This window comes from Mercenaria mercenaria, chromosome 15, assembly GCF_021730395.1.
Source record: "Mercenaria mercenaria strain notata chromosome 15, MADL_Memer_1, whole genome shotgun sequence".
Lineage (NCBI taxonomy): Eukaryota > Metazoa > Mollusca > Bivalvia > Venerida > Veneridae > Mercenaria > Mercenaria mercenaria.
Genome location: NC_069375.1, coordinates 24704017 through 24718674, shown reverse-complemented (window position 1 = coordinate 24718674; position 14658 = coordinate 24704017). Strand labels below are relative to the sequence as shown.

The window sequence follows — 14658 nt, the reverse complement described above, 5'->3', positions numbered from 1 at the left end:
GTGAAGATCGGATGAGAAATGTCTGATTAAGAGTGCGGACATGAGTAAAAAGGCCAATTTTTCGATAATTCAAGGACCGCAACTCCAAAATGCCTGGACCGATTTGGCTAGTTATCGAACTTGGCCGAGGTCTCATGGTCACACACATTTTGTTCAAGTTTGGTGAAGATTGGATGAGAAATATTCGAATCAGAGTGCGGACAAGAGTAAAAAGACCGAGTTTTGGTAATTCAAGGGCCATAACTCCAAGACGCCTGGACCAATTTGGCTAGTTATCGAACTTGGCCGAGGTCTTATGGTCAAACACATTTTGTTCAAGTGTGGTGAAAATCGGATGAGAAATGTTCGACTTAGAGTGCGGACAAGCTTTGTGACACACACGCACACACAGACTGGAGTAAATCAATATGTCTCCCACACCACTGTGTGGTGGGAGACATAATTAACAGGGTAAGGGTTAACAAGCAAAACTACTGTAACATTACTGTAGGTAATCAGCAGCAAGGATCCTTCTACTCTTCATATTTGAAACAAACATGTTTGTAAACATGGACGGTTCCAAACTGAAGGGGAAGAAGCAATGTTACACCCTCGATCCATGCTAAAAGATAATGACAAAATACAATACATATCGCATATTTATAAGTACAACAACACTCTTGACCCATTTAAACGAGGAGTACCTGGAATAATGATTGTTGACAAAATCAGATCCCTGCTACCTTTATTTCAAAAGCAGTCAATGTCACAGTCACAAATACAATACAAAACTTAAAACATCATCTATGTCAGAATTCATACAGGTAATATAAATTATATGTATTTGAAACAATGAATACAAAATTAATTTAGTCTAACATTAATTAAAATCAGTATCTTATTAAAGCAGCAAAATAATATTAATTAAGCTTGGACATTTACATACAACTGTAAGAAATTGTTATTAAAACTGCGCCATTTTAAATATTATGCAAAGAACAGTAAAAATGTTAAATTACATATGTGATTCAGTTTCCAGATGGCAAACATATAAGAAAATTAATTTTCAAGAGAAACAAAATATATTAATTATAAATTTAATTAAAATAAACAGCTGAGACAGAAATTTGAATTTTCTGTCTAAATTTTCCTTATAATGAGAAAGCCTTGGTTTACAAGTTTGAGCAGTGCATTAGGTTCACTATATAAAATCTTTTTCACTAAGTCTTGTTTATTTTCCACCAATCATATCATTATTTAAAACATTTTATCACATGGTTGAAACGGACTTCTTTCTTTAATCGGTGATGTGACATTTTCCAGAAAAAAGCTGAATTCCTCTACCTAACATTGAAATAAGAAACCTGCATTTCCAAATATGTATGTTAGGCATTTTAAATGTAAAGTATTCTATCCTTATTTTTACACAAAACAAATCAAACTAGAGCTGTCACAGGAGTGACAAATTATACCCCCACAAAATGGCCTTGTCACAGAAGTAAGCCAACGTCAAAAGTCGAACCTCAAAATCAATAGGGGTCATCTGCTGGTCATGATCAACCTCCCTATTAAGTTTCGTGATCCTAGGACCAAGCATTCTCAAGTTATCATCCGGAAACAATTTAATTGTTCCGGGTCACTGTGACCTTGACCCTTGACCTACTGCCCTCATAGTCGAACTTGACCTGTATTTTATCATGTTACACCTGTGTACCAAAATTTATGATCCATGGCCCAAGCATTCTCAAGTTATCATCCGGAAACCGTTTCACTGTTCCGGTCATTGTGACCTTAACTTTGACCTACTGACCTCAAAGTCGAACTTGACCTGTATTTTATAATGTTACACATGTGTGATCGTTGACCCAAGCGACTTCTCAAGTTATCATCCGGAAACCGTTAAACTGTTCCAGTTCGTTGTGACCTTGACCTTTGACCTACTGACCTCAAAGTCGAACTTGACCTGTTTTTTATGATACACCTGTGTACCAAAAATCATTAAAATCTGTCAAGCCTTTCACTAGTTATTGTCCGGAAACCATGAAAACCAATAGACCGACAGACCGACCAACAATTAAGCTCACTCCTATATACCACCCCAAACTTCGTTTTGTGGGGGTATAATAAATGGGGAATCATCGTAACTGAAGGGCTATTTCTAAATTACAAAAACATCAACTGCATGAGATCACAAGGGGATGAGCAATATGCTCGAGTTATCCAGGGTTTAGAACAACCCAAACATGGAAGTATAAGAAAACTGAAAAGAGACCAGTGTCATATACTGGTCGAGTGACCCAGGGTGCTCTTGAGCTAGGGGCAATTCACTGTAAATAAATCAACGGAATAAAGTCAATTAAATACACTTACATATAATCAATCCATATACCAAGTGAAAAATACCAAATATCTATCATTATAACATAAACAAGAGCTGTCACAGGAGACAGCGTGCTGGACTATTTCGAAGCTGGATAGTGAAACTGGGCACATGTGGGGAAGCTGAAGCTGGAGCTGTCACTGGAGTGTTTATCTACTCCAAAGTGGATGAAGATATCAGACAATAGCTTAAGTCCGTGTCAAATGTATTTAGTAATAACAGAGATAGAGAAGTGCATCGAAACATTAAATAAGTATAAAAGGGACATAATTCATGGAAAAGTAATGCACCATGTCTCTTATCATGTGGCTAATAATGTTGAACAACTATTTGAAGTTTGAATCAAATAAGTGAGTAGAGCATAACTGCATCACATCTTGAACCTGAAATTCTAGTAAAAAGGGGGCATAACTCATAGCATTTTGGTGCTAGCATCATGAACATTGTGTCATAATGATTTGGGTGACCATGTGGAACAACTGTTTTAAGTTTGAATAAGATCCATTTAGTGACAACAGAGATATAGTGAAAAAGCATCAAAATTAAACCGAAATTCTAGATATTATCTATCCTCGTTTACAACAATTCAGAAATACTCAGCTTTGAATTATGGGTAGATTTACATTCTTTCTGAACATAACTAAAAACATACAAAGTTTCGAAGATTTCAGAGTGAATATCTGATGCAATCTTTAACTGAAAAGATTAATAGCGAAATAAAATATCAAAAACTGTTTCCAAATTACAGTTTTAATTGCATTTATAGAGTATTTCAAAGATGAGGTGAAAACAGAATATTCCAAAATACTAAGAAATAGTCCTTTTCAACTTGAAGAAACTAATTCTTTTAAGTTAGTAACATAATTATTACCAACGTAAAAATGCTTTTTTATAATAATTATCTGATTATTTTAAAGCAATAAACAAAAGCAACTTTGTACATTTTTGAGATCTTTTTATATACAATTATAATCTTGTATATGATAATCAATGTTTCATAAAGGTAAATTTCAATTATTGATATTAATATTTAAAGAATTTCTTGTATTTTTCAAAATTAATAGACTTTTACATCTTCTTATAACTTAGTTAATTCCACATGAAATGTTTTGTTATTTAGATTTCAAGTGAAAAGGATTTTCTTATTTGTAAATATGAACTTTTTATGGAAAGATTTCTAGCAAATTGTCAAAAATATGTTTGAAACCCATGCATTAAATGTATAATATGTGCTGCAAAAAAACACCCTAAATACCCAACAGGCTTTACTAGAAGCTTATAAAATGAAAGTTAGACTACCAAGAACATAACAAAACATTTTGTTCTTTGCTATTTACCTGGCAAATTAAAAAGAAAGTTGCCTTTGTTTAAAATATATGCTCATTTCATTCCTTTTAATATGCTCGCCCATATGGTCTTAACCGGTGGCGAGGGTAAACAAACTCAACAAACACACATTCCTTTTAACCTTTAGCCTGCTAGAGGTATTGGCAAGTGATTTTGCCATTTCGGCCAGTGCTCTAGTGAGACAAAGATAAGGCTGATCATGGTCTGCACTGTTAGTTGTTCAGTCAGTAAATTTTCAGTGAACATCCCTTTGAATAATAAATGGTACTGACCAAACTGACTGATAGACCAGTCCACTACAGAAATTTAGTAGGGTAAAGGTTAATGCCACAGAAATAAGTGCTCCCTGAATATATTTTAGTATGTCTAAAAGGGCTTGAAATCTGAAAATTTTATAAAAGCATTAACATCATTATTACCTAAACACAGAAAAAACATTTATTTCTTAGAAATTGTTAAAGTGTTGTATAAAAGAATAACTGAAAAATAAATAAAAATTAAACACTTTGTAGTCAGTTTTTTGTTATGTTTTAACTTTCTTATGAATCACTCTTCAGTTTTCTGAAAGTTTAGTTGTATCTTTCAATGATAGTTTCTCTTGGTTCTTCCAAAGCTGATAGCGGCGCTTCAATTGTCAATATACCGTTGCTGAACTTGGATGTAAGATTTTCCGGAAGGATCTCTTTTGGCAATACATATGATCTGTTGTATTCATGGATGACAAATTTGTTTGGTTCTTCCTCAACATGCTTTGCACTAACTGTCAGATAGTTTCCTGTCATGCGAACCTCAATCTCCTCTGGTTTGAACTGACGCAGGTCAAATTGCAACAGGAATTTTCTTGTTCTGTCCTCAGACGTTTGGACCGGATTCTCCATACTGAAATTTTCTGTCAATTGCCTATTGTCTTCATTTAACTGAACTGGATCCGTATCTAAAAAGTTTTCTGGATTAACCATGACAGGCAACCCTCTAATTTGAGTTGATGAAATCAGCAACAGATTTAGGTGCAACAAATACGATAAAATCCTCAAATTATTTGCTGCCATTTCTTGATGTATACAGTAAAAGTTAAGCGAAGATTGTCCAATGATCCAGCTGGCTTTCTTCAACTGTTGTTAAAATTATAAGTATCAATTTATTTCACTATGTGATCTATTCCACTTCAGCATCCGACAGACAGTCTGCCTAAGTGAAAAAATGTCTCAAACTAGAGTTGGCAGTATATATAATTTCAATATTATAATGATCTACAGCAGCTCATATTTTGATAGGCTGCAGCTTTGCCATCAATGTCACTTGCCAGATATAATATGGCATATTGAACATATTCTTTATGCTGTACATCATATTCTAACACCATCCGCAGCAATTGCTATATAAACATATAGCGAAATCGCCTATACATTAATCTACGATAAAATATGGTTGGCTGTTACATTTCACCCCACTATGATTGTAACATAAGAGATTCTACTTCAGTTCCATTACCTACGAATTATTTCAGGGCCAAACGGTTGAAAACAGCATTTCAAAAATATAAATATAATAAAAAGTCATACTGACTTATGTGTAGGTCCGTAAAACACGTTCTGATCTCTACGACAATTCAGTTAGCTTAATAATGATTCAGCGGTGACGTCATAAATGTATGACATAAAGTATGACATCATAATGATGTGACGTCATATAAAAGTTAAGCTCGTCACTCGTAACATAGGGTCAACTTGCCTAATTTGATGATTCTGTTCATAATTAATTTGCGAGCTGTTGGATTGCTAATTTATGAATAATTCTCAAAATTCTGATTAAAAAGAAACAAATATCTATACGTTCACTGGCTATGCAACTCTTTCTAACCATAGGGAGTAAATTGTAACAGCATGTGACCCGAATGACGTATTATGCTGAAAATGTAGTACTGTAAAATGCGAATTATTTGCGTTGTTAGAATCGAAATAATAAATATGTTCCAATAATTTTATCAATTTATAAAACATGGGCAGTCGTTTGGATGCGAATAATTAAATCACTCGTGCTACGCACTCGTGATTTAATTATTACACATCCAAACTCCTGCCCATATTTTATTAACTGATAAAATATAGGAACAGATTTATTATTTCTTAAGTAATGACTGTCCACTTATAGAAATGTACACATCAAAGAAATGTCAAAGATATTTTATTTTGTGGTATCTGGGTGGTATTTGGGTGAGATTACACTGATACTCAATTTTGCAGATTTGTACATGTGGTGTTTGTATAAGATTATATGGATATCTAATGCCTTCGGTGACTTACTTTAAATCTTTGCAACTCTTGAAATAGTATAGATAATTATTTTAAATTTTCAGATTTAAAAGGTAAAGGAATGTTCTTCATTATTCTAATATGCTTGCCTCTGTTAAATCACTCTTATGCTAGAATGACGTCACATTAACGTGCGGTGACGTCAAAGTTTTTGTTGCGACCAAGAAAAAGCGCTTCTATATTTTATCTACTGTTTTAGTTTAAGGGCATATAAGAATCGAAATAATTTATAGCACAAGCGTGTTTTAACACTATTTATACACTCGGGTGGTGATACGTTGTTCAAATAATTTCACTCGGGCTGCGCCCTCGTGCAATTATTATGCCCGATATATAAACCTACCATCGGTCATAAATAGTGTTAAAGCCATACATGCCATAATTTTTTGGAACGTTTCCGGGATTCTGAGTTAAAATTTCCGGGATTTTTACCGTTTGTCTGGGACATACACCGTGACATTGGTATTCGTCTGTTTCATGCAAAAATATCGTAATATACATGTTGTTTCCTGAGATAAACATTGTTCACTCGCTTGTATTAATTTGCAGCAAATGTCGTCTAGCTTTCTAAGGGAGGTAAATATGTGTACGGGTAATACATTTATAGTTCGGCACGTGAATTTATTGCGTTCCCGAATTGAACAGAATTAGGAGACTTACTATATACGAAGAATCAACCTGGTCATTGTGATTTAGATTCTAGCTAATTTGGTATCATTCTAAAGCTTAAACATTTATCTAATAATTAACTGAAATACTGTGAAAACGGTTAACCAACAACACAAACTAAATTAAATGTCTAAGGATAAAATAAATCTTGTAGATAAAATTGACAATATAAAATATTTGGAGTCAGGTCAATTTTCATGGGTCGGTCGGCAAAGGCATTCAGCATTTTAATTTAGAATATGTGTGACAATTGATCTAGATCTTAAATAATTACAACCTTTTAAAATAATTATCGTTTAATTGACCGTTTTCAATAATCTCTTCCATAAAGGCTACATGTAGCTTTACCGCCAACGTGCTAAAAACAAAGAGATTTACGACTATTGTTCCTAATTTAACTATCATAAAACAGCTATTGATTGCATAATCCTGTCAGTTCTTAATCCGGGTCATCATAATAACTGACTGTAACTTAATCAGTGTCATCAAAAGTTTTTGGGGTTATTATTTTTATTTGTTCCTGTATTTTTATTTTTCCGGGACATTTTAATACTGTCCGGGACACCGGGAGGAGTATGTAATTTCCGGGACAATCCCGGACAATCTGGGACGTATCACATGTATGGTTAAAGCACTCTTTTGCTATAAATTATTTCTTAAATATTGTGTTTATTTTTGTCACTAAAACAGGTTTTCTCATGGAATTGCCCATATATATATAAAACAAATGAACTATTACTTTCAGTACTGTGTTCTGAATAACTGCAGTTTCAGAGTTCATAACTATAGCTAGTGCAATATTTTCAAATGATAAACTTACAACAATTAAGCCATTATAAATTAAATGCCAGATTTTCATTTATTTTTTCTGTTTCTTCTATTCTCAACATTGTCTGACACCATTTGAAAAATGATAACTCATACTGGAAGTGGATAATACACACTGAATTATTTTACTGGGATGACAGAAATTTAATGCTTAATATAAATACATGTGCTTCTAATAAATACTCAAACTGAGCTGCAAATTAGGCTTTTTTTACTTTCCTGAACCTTCTCCAAAAACAAGGTCAGTAACTCTTGTATAACTGGACAGGTTCTTGACTGCAAGGCACTGCCAGGGAATGATCACTGAAACTATCATGAATGCTGGATTTTTGGTGTTTTGTTGACAACCGACAGAGTAAAATGACCTGCAAGTTTGATAATTATACACACACTTAATTTTGAAAAGACAATGTGACATCGGGTGCAGCTGCCCCGTGTATGTAGTCAAAAATGTAATCAAGTTTGAATAATGAATGTTGCTTTGTGTAACCTTATTATAAAACAAGCGTATATCATAATATGTTTATAAAATTAAATGTGTTTGAAATGTTCTTTATACTTATTTCGTTACCCTTCAATGAATTTTGTTTCTGTAAGTATTTATCAAGAACTGGAAGGCCAAGTGACAAAAGTAATTTCCAAGGTTCAAGTCAATGAATATGCTCTGAATAATGAGAAGGGGCATACACTGTAGTGAAGAAAGACAGGGTAACTTTATTCAACAAAACTGTAACCAGATTACCCTGGGTATATTAAGGTAAACATTTCTAAGGGTACATCTTGGTCGGTTAAATTGGTAAAATGCCTGCTCAAAAAGGAATATTTGGCAACTGCTGCATGTGAAATTGTACCGTTCAGAATTTTCATTTATTAAAAAAAATTTATCAAAAGGCTGCGAATTTTGAGTTTATCATCATGCACAGATTTCAAGCAAAATATTTCAACATAGGCAAAAATTTATTATTCAGTTATCAATTAAAACAATAGCTTCATTAGTGGATATGGTAAATAAGCGCTGATACAGCAAGATCTTGCCACTGCACGGGGGTTGAAAAATGATGGAAGATCTGTTTGTCTGTTAATGATTTTTAGGGTGGAAAAGCTACCGATCAATAAATCTGAATCTTCCCTGATGACAAGGTATATACTACATCCTTAATTTACATAAATAAATAGAAACTAGTTAATATAATTTACCAACATCTGAATAAACTGCCAAATCTTGCAGGTGATGTAATATTGTATATCAAAATGTCTGGAAAGTGCCTGCTATTTTACAGCGTATATTTCTTCTGGCATGAATCCTTGATTATACCTTCTCAAACCTGTTTTAAAGCGCCTCATTCACACATTTCTCAAAAGTACTAAAATCATGTAAATTTTATTTATCATATATGATCTTTATAGTACTTTTTTTGTTTCTTGGTGTAAGTCAAGTGTGTTTGCAACACTAATATTAGTCTGATAATCTTCTTTAATTTTTTTCATTCATTATTCTTCTATATTCTGACTAACCTTTCTTGGCTCTAATTATCTGAAGGTTTTGAGAAGAAAAGGGACATAATTATACAAAATTTGGATAGGCTCAAGAGTGATCTCCTGTGAACCAAACAAATGAGGTCTGAACACAGACTACAGTGATATATGAATTATGACCTTTATGCAATTTTCAAAATATCTGATAAGAGGTTAGTTAAAATTTAACCACTTTCTGTATTTCATTTTATATTGTGAATTAATCATTATTCATGGGGACAAATTTTTGTTGATTCCAGGATTGTGAACTTTGATGAAGACATTAGTCAAATAATTCAATCCTTATTAAAATACACAAAATTTATGTATCTTATCTTCAAATTTTGGAATCTTTTATTTTGTGTCCTCACCAACTAGCACCAATTGAATTAACATTGTGCAAATGTCAATCTGTGTGTATAGGAACTTTTCACTCTTTCTTTGAATTAATTGCTTTAACTGATTCAGCATACAGTAATTATTCTAGGAAGTAGTACAGACAAAGACCTAATTTAAAATAAGATCAAAACACAATCAATTTCTTCTTTCCTATGCCAAATAAACTAGTGGAAAAGCACTATAATCATCAGTAAATAGGTGAAAACTCACAGAAAAACATGGCTTCTATTTGGCAAAAACTGACATGTAGTGGAATAAGACTTTTTGTAAGTCATGGGTTCAACGAATCCAAAAATGGGGCCCAAATTTGGTCTTCTGTGATTTGTACACTGGCTGGTATATGCAGGACTCTGCAGAGGTGTTAACATTTAGAAAATTTTAAGATAATTTCTCTGTATACAATGTCCTTGTAAAGTTTGAAACATGTAGATTTCAGAGAAGTGAGCAACAAATCAAAATTTTCAGATACAAATGTATGAATTTAACTAAAACAAAATTAATAGCTACGAACCTTGAAAGCTAGAGTTATGTTCCCTGGAGGGCATAAGTAAGCTCTGAGCATTTGGCACCAAAATTAGTTATGTTTTAACAAGGAAACAAAACACAATATGTTTATAATTTTATTTACAATAATCTTTTCTTATCAAGCAATAACATAGGAATCAACAGATAAGGCTAAAATAAGTATATCTAGTTTCCCAGGGTTGTCTAGCAGGGTTGGAAATATTTTTTCCATGTTTTCTTTTTGCTAAATTTCTTTAAAATCCCTGGTAGTGTACCATCAACATTATCAAACAGTTTTTATGGATAAATCATCCCCCAAAAAGTCCAGAAAATCTGTGAAAGGTTTAATGTCTATCCATATCTTTTCTTTGCAAAGAAAATGTATTTAAATTCCTTTTACATTCTAGCACTCAAGACATTAAATCTCATATGTAACAGTTTCTGAGAAACTAAAATATTTTATCAATGATCATTTTAAACATTAAAACAATACCGCAGCATTCATACTGAAAAAAAAATGTAAAAGAAAACATACCAAGAGAAAAAGAATCTTTTTGAAAAGTGACGTAATATTACCACATTATAATGACACTCGGCTTCTTAAATTTTTGTTCATGTGAAATTCCTTCTTCCCCCTATGAAAATGTAATTTCTTATAAAACAATATAAAATGAAGTTAAAAGAATTCAAAACTATAACAGACCTAATATTTACATCAATCTCAAAAAGGTCCTTTTTACCATGACGTTGTTCATAATTACCATTTTTACAGCTTAAGGGACAATCTTCCCTGGATTCTGTACAAAAAATCTCATTTCGGTAAAAAATAACAAATGTATTATAATTAATTGTAGAATAAATTATAAGTGATATATAAATGACACAAGAAGATATAAACCCACAAATGACCAGCCGAAATACATAAATAATAATACATCCCCGAGGCAATGAAGCATTATGTAATATATAAAACTTTTTTGTAAAATACTTATTTTTAAGATGATAATTTTGTACTTATAACATCATTGTTATCACAACACCATCATTAAGTTATAATGTGTGTTTTCCCCTTTTCCCAATGTAAACCACTAAAATTGCAACATTTTCAAACTTTTTTTCTATTTTATAAAATACTGACCTGTCCGATGCAATAAATATAACCATTTGCAAACAAATGTCATCCACAGGTCATATAACACCACCTTAACAATTTATTGCATCAATTACATTATTTGTGACACTTCTTTGCTTACTTACAATGTAGTCATAAATTTGCTGCCACTTTTCTGTTACAGAAGGATAATGCAATGTCAGAATTAATTGCTATAGTAACAAACTGCTAGTTATAATACTTTTTGCCTGTATAGACTTAAATTCTTATTTTAAGGTAGTTTTGCATGTTTGATTAACCAGAAAGTACAGCATACTGTCATTTATCCGGAAAACATAGAATAATGCCTGGTACCAATTATACAGGTGGCATAAATCTTGCTTGGAATCTATTATAACCGGTGTATGAAGCGTCAGCCCTACTGTCTTTCTTAAGGTTAACTTTGACAATAGATATTTGATGCTGAGGGATTCAAAATAATAACATAATATAAGCAGAAATGTAAGGACTCCAACTGACATTTAGGGAATTGCGAAAAATTAAGCACACAGACTGGAGCTATACATTTCTTTTCGGCCATAATGACTGAAAACGCACTAATGAAAAAAGCAAGCATATGACCCTGTTATTTCTAATAGCTGAATTTCCTTCAGACATAATGATGCATTGGGAAAAAATGGTTCAATAAAATATTATATTGTAGAAAAACATTTATTTCATTTTTTCATTTTTTTACGAATCCTACATAAATGTGGTATATAATGATAATATATCAAACATGCAGAACTTCCTTAAGAACAACTTTTTAACAGCAAATAAACCTATACCATATTTATTTTTATGACAAAAAACAGGAATTTCAAAAACTTAATTACTATATATTTACAAAAATATAAAAAGAAATGTAAGCTTACTTAATTAATAATGTTTGGTATTATAATTTGTATAAGAAATAAAAAGCCTGCAATTAACTTACAATATCAAATGCATTTATTTTTACATAATCCAATTATGTTCCTTTATGAAAGACACCTTAAGAAGTCCACCAAACTTTATGAACGATCACCAGTTTTCCTGAAAATTCGTCCTGAAAGTTTAATTATGTTTTATGGGGATTAGTTTTTCTCTGGGCCCTTCCAAAGCAGGCAGAGGTGCTTCGATTGTCAATACGCCGCCAGTGCTTAACTTAGATGTTAGTCGTTCCGGATGGATGTCTTTTGGCAACACGTATGATCTGTTGTACTCCCGGAAGATTGATTTGTTCGGATCTTTCTCGTCATGTTTAGCACTAACTGTCAGCGAATTTCCAGACGTTTTAACCTGAATCTCCTCTGGTTTGAACTGACGCATGTCAAACTGCAAATGGAATTTTCTCGTTCCGTCACCGAATGTTTGGATCGGATTCTCCATGCGGAAGTTTTCGGTCAGTCTCCAGTCATCAACATTTTGTACAGGAGCAGGTGCAGACCTCGGCATGCTCTCCATCATTCTGCTCATTTCGTCATTCATACGTCTCATTTCACGCTCGAAATCCATCTGCTGCTTTTCCCGAGATGGATAATGAACCAAACTTGACGAGAATTCTGGGGGTGGTGGTGGCGGCAGAGTGGTTGGGAATGGTGGAATGTGAGAGAACGATGGAGTGTGAGAGAACGATGGAGTGAGTTCCCATCTCGGCGATGTACGCCAAAAGTCTGTCTCATACCTCGTTGGAATGATTCGCGAAGATGTCTCCCATGAAGAATGCATTTTTACAGTTTAAAAGTTATCTGAATAATTGGCAATATAATTTATGCAACACAATTCAATCAGACTGAACAAAAATGTTCCTTTTTTAAATCCTTCAAATTTTAATTTCTTATGTGAGCTTTTATTATTTTACACAGTCCAGTTAGTTAAGCAATAATTCTCTCTTTCTACAGAACTTTTTCCTTTCTGTTGTATTTTAGTCTCGCCAAATTTTCAACACCTGTTCTCCTAAACATTTAACTCCTAACTGCAGTTAAACTATAGTCCTTGGTCACTTTTATGTCTTGTTTTTAAGGTAAGTTACCACCCAGTGGGTTCAACAATTGTCCACCCTAATAATTACAACCACTCAACAATGACAGTCCAAAAAAACGTTTTTCTCTTTACTGATCCAGTCAAAGACGATTTACCAACTACACTAGTATAACCTAAAGCTACAGAATACTGTACCTGTAATTACGGCCAGGTATATATACAGATTCTTTAGACAGGCTCATTATTTTAAAAGCAAGGCCTCCTCCTTATCTCTTTGTTGAGTCATTCAATATGAATGGGAGGAGAAAAAAACAAAAATAGGATGTTCAAGAAATACTAGAAAATATTTCTGTAGTAAATACAGTACATCACTAAATTGTCTACATGCCAGGAAAAAAGTCAAGAAGTAGTAAAGTCTATACTACTATACAAGCAAAACACATTTTTCAAAAGCAACAAGACACTACAGGTTATGTAGATACTTACATGTCAGGGAAAAAATACAATCTTTATAATGTTGAAGGTCTTGATAAAAATACATGAAATTATCTTGAAGCCCTCTAGTAGATAAAAATGTTTTAAATACTATATAATATACTATACATAAATATCATTTTGAATACAAACTGTTCTTGATTATATTCATTTTTGCTTATTTTCGCAGACACAAAACTAAAACAAGAGCTGTCCATAAGACAGCCAAGCTCGACTATTCGAAATATTGTCACAGAAGCTGGAAATTATTACCCAAAATGTTAAATATCAAAAGAGTTTTAAGTTCAAAAGGGGACATATCAGAGTTATGGGACTTGATGCTATCAACTAGTTTTATAACCCCGAAGAAACATGTTAAGTTTCAATTCAATATCTGCATTAGTTTTGGGGATAGTAACTTGCATGTAAAACTTTAACCAGAATTTTCTAAGTCCAAAAGGGGCATAATTTGCTCAAAATACATGTTAAGAGTTATGGAACTTGACCCAGTGAGGTAGGTAATTGATCTAGAAAAAGAATAAATAAGTTCCAAATCTATATGCCTTTTAGTAATAGCTGTATGTACTTGCACGCAAAACTTTAACCAGAATTTTCTAAGTCCAAAAGGGGGCATAATTTGGCCAAAATACATGCCAGAGTTATGGGACTTGACCCAGTGAGGTAGGTAATTGATCTAGAAAAAGAAAAAATAAGTTTCAAATCTATATGCCTTTTAGTAATAGCTGTATGTACTTGCACGCAAAACTTTAACCAGAATTTTCTAAGTCCAAAAGGGGGCATAATTTGGCCAAAATACATGCCAGAGTTATGGGACTTGACCCAGTGAGGTAGGTAATTGATCTAGAAAAAGAAAAAATAAGTTTCAAATCTATATGCCTTTTAGTAATAGCTGTATGTACTTGCACGCAAAACTTTAACCAGAATTTTCTAAGTCCAAAAGGGGGCATAATTTGGCCAAAATGAAGGTCAGAGTTATGGGACTTGGTGCTATCAACTAGTTTTATAACCCCGAAGACACATGTGAAGTTTCAATTCAATATCTGCATTAGTTTTGGAGATAGTAACTTGCATGTAAAACTTTAACCAGAATTTTCTAAGTCCAAAAGGGGGCATAA

General features: G+C 32.9%; 2 protein-coding genes across 5 annotated transcripts in view; both read right to left on the bottom strand.

Annotated features, from left to right (window-relative positions):
* LOC123548644 (probable RNA-binding protein 18) overlaps positions 1 to 14658 on the bottom strand; it is a 69872-nt gene that overhangs the window by 37994 nt on the left and 17220 nt on the right. The window lies entirely within an intron of this gene.
* On the bottom strand, positions 10037 to 13241 carry LOC123548661 (protein lethal(2)essential for life-like). The gene has a single exon (XM_045336136.2). It carries the CDS (start codon positions 12791 to 12793, stop codon positions 12140 to 12142), a length of 654 nt encoding a protein of 217 aa, XP_045192071.1. The 5' UTR covers positions 12794 to 13241; the 3' UTR covers positions 10037 to 12139.

What these genes read in the sequence shown, in the direction of transcription:
- LOC123548661 (XM_045336136.2), bottom strand. Translation starts at nt 12,793, where the DNA reads ATGCATTCTTCATGGGAGACATCTTCGCGAATCATTCCAACGAGGTAT.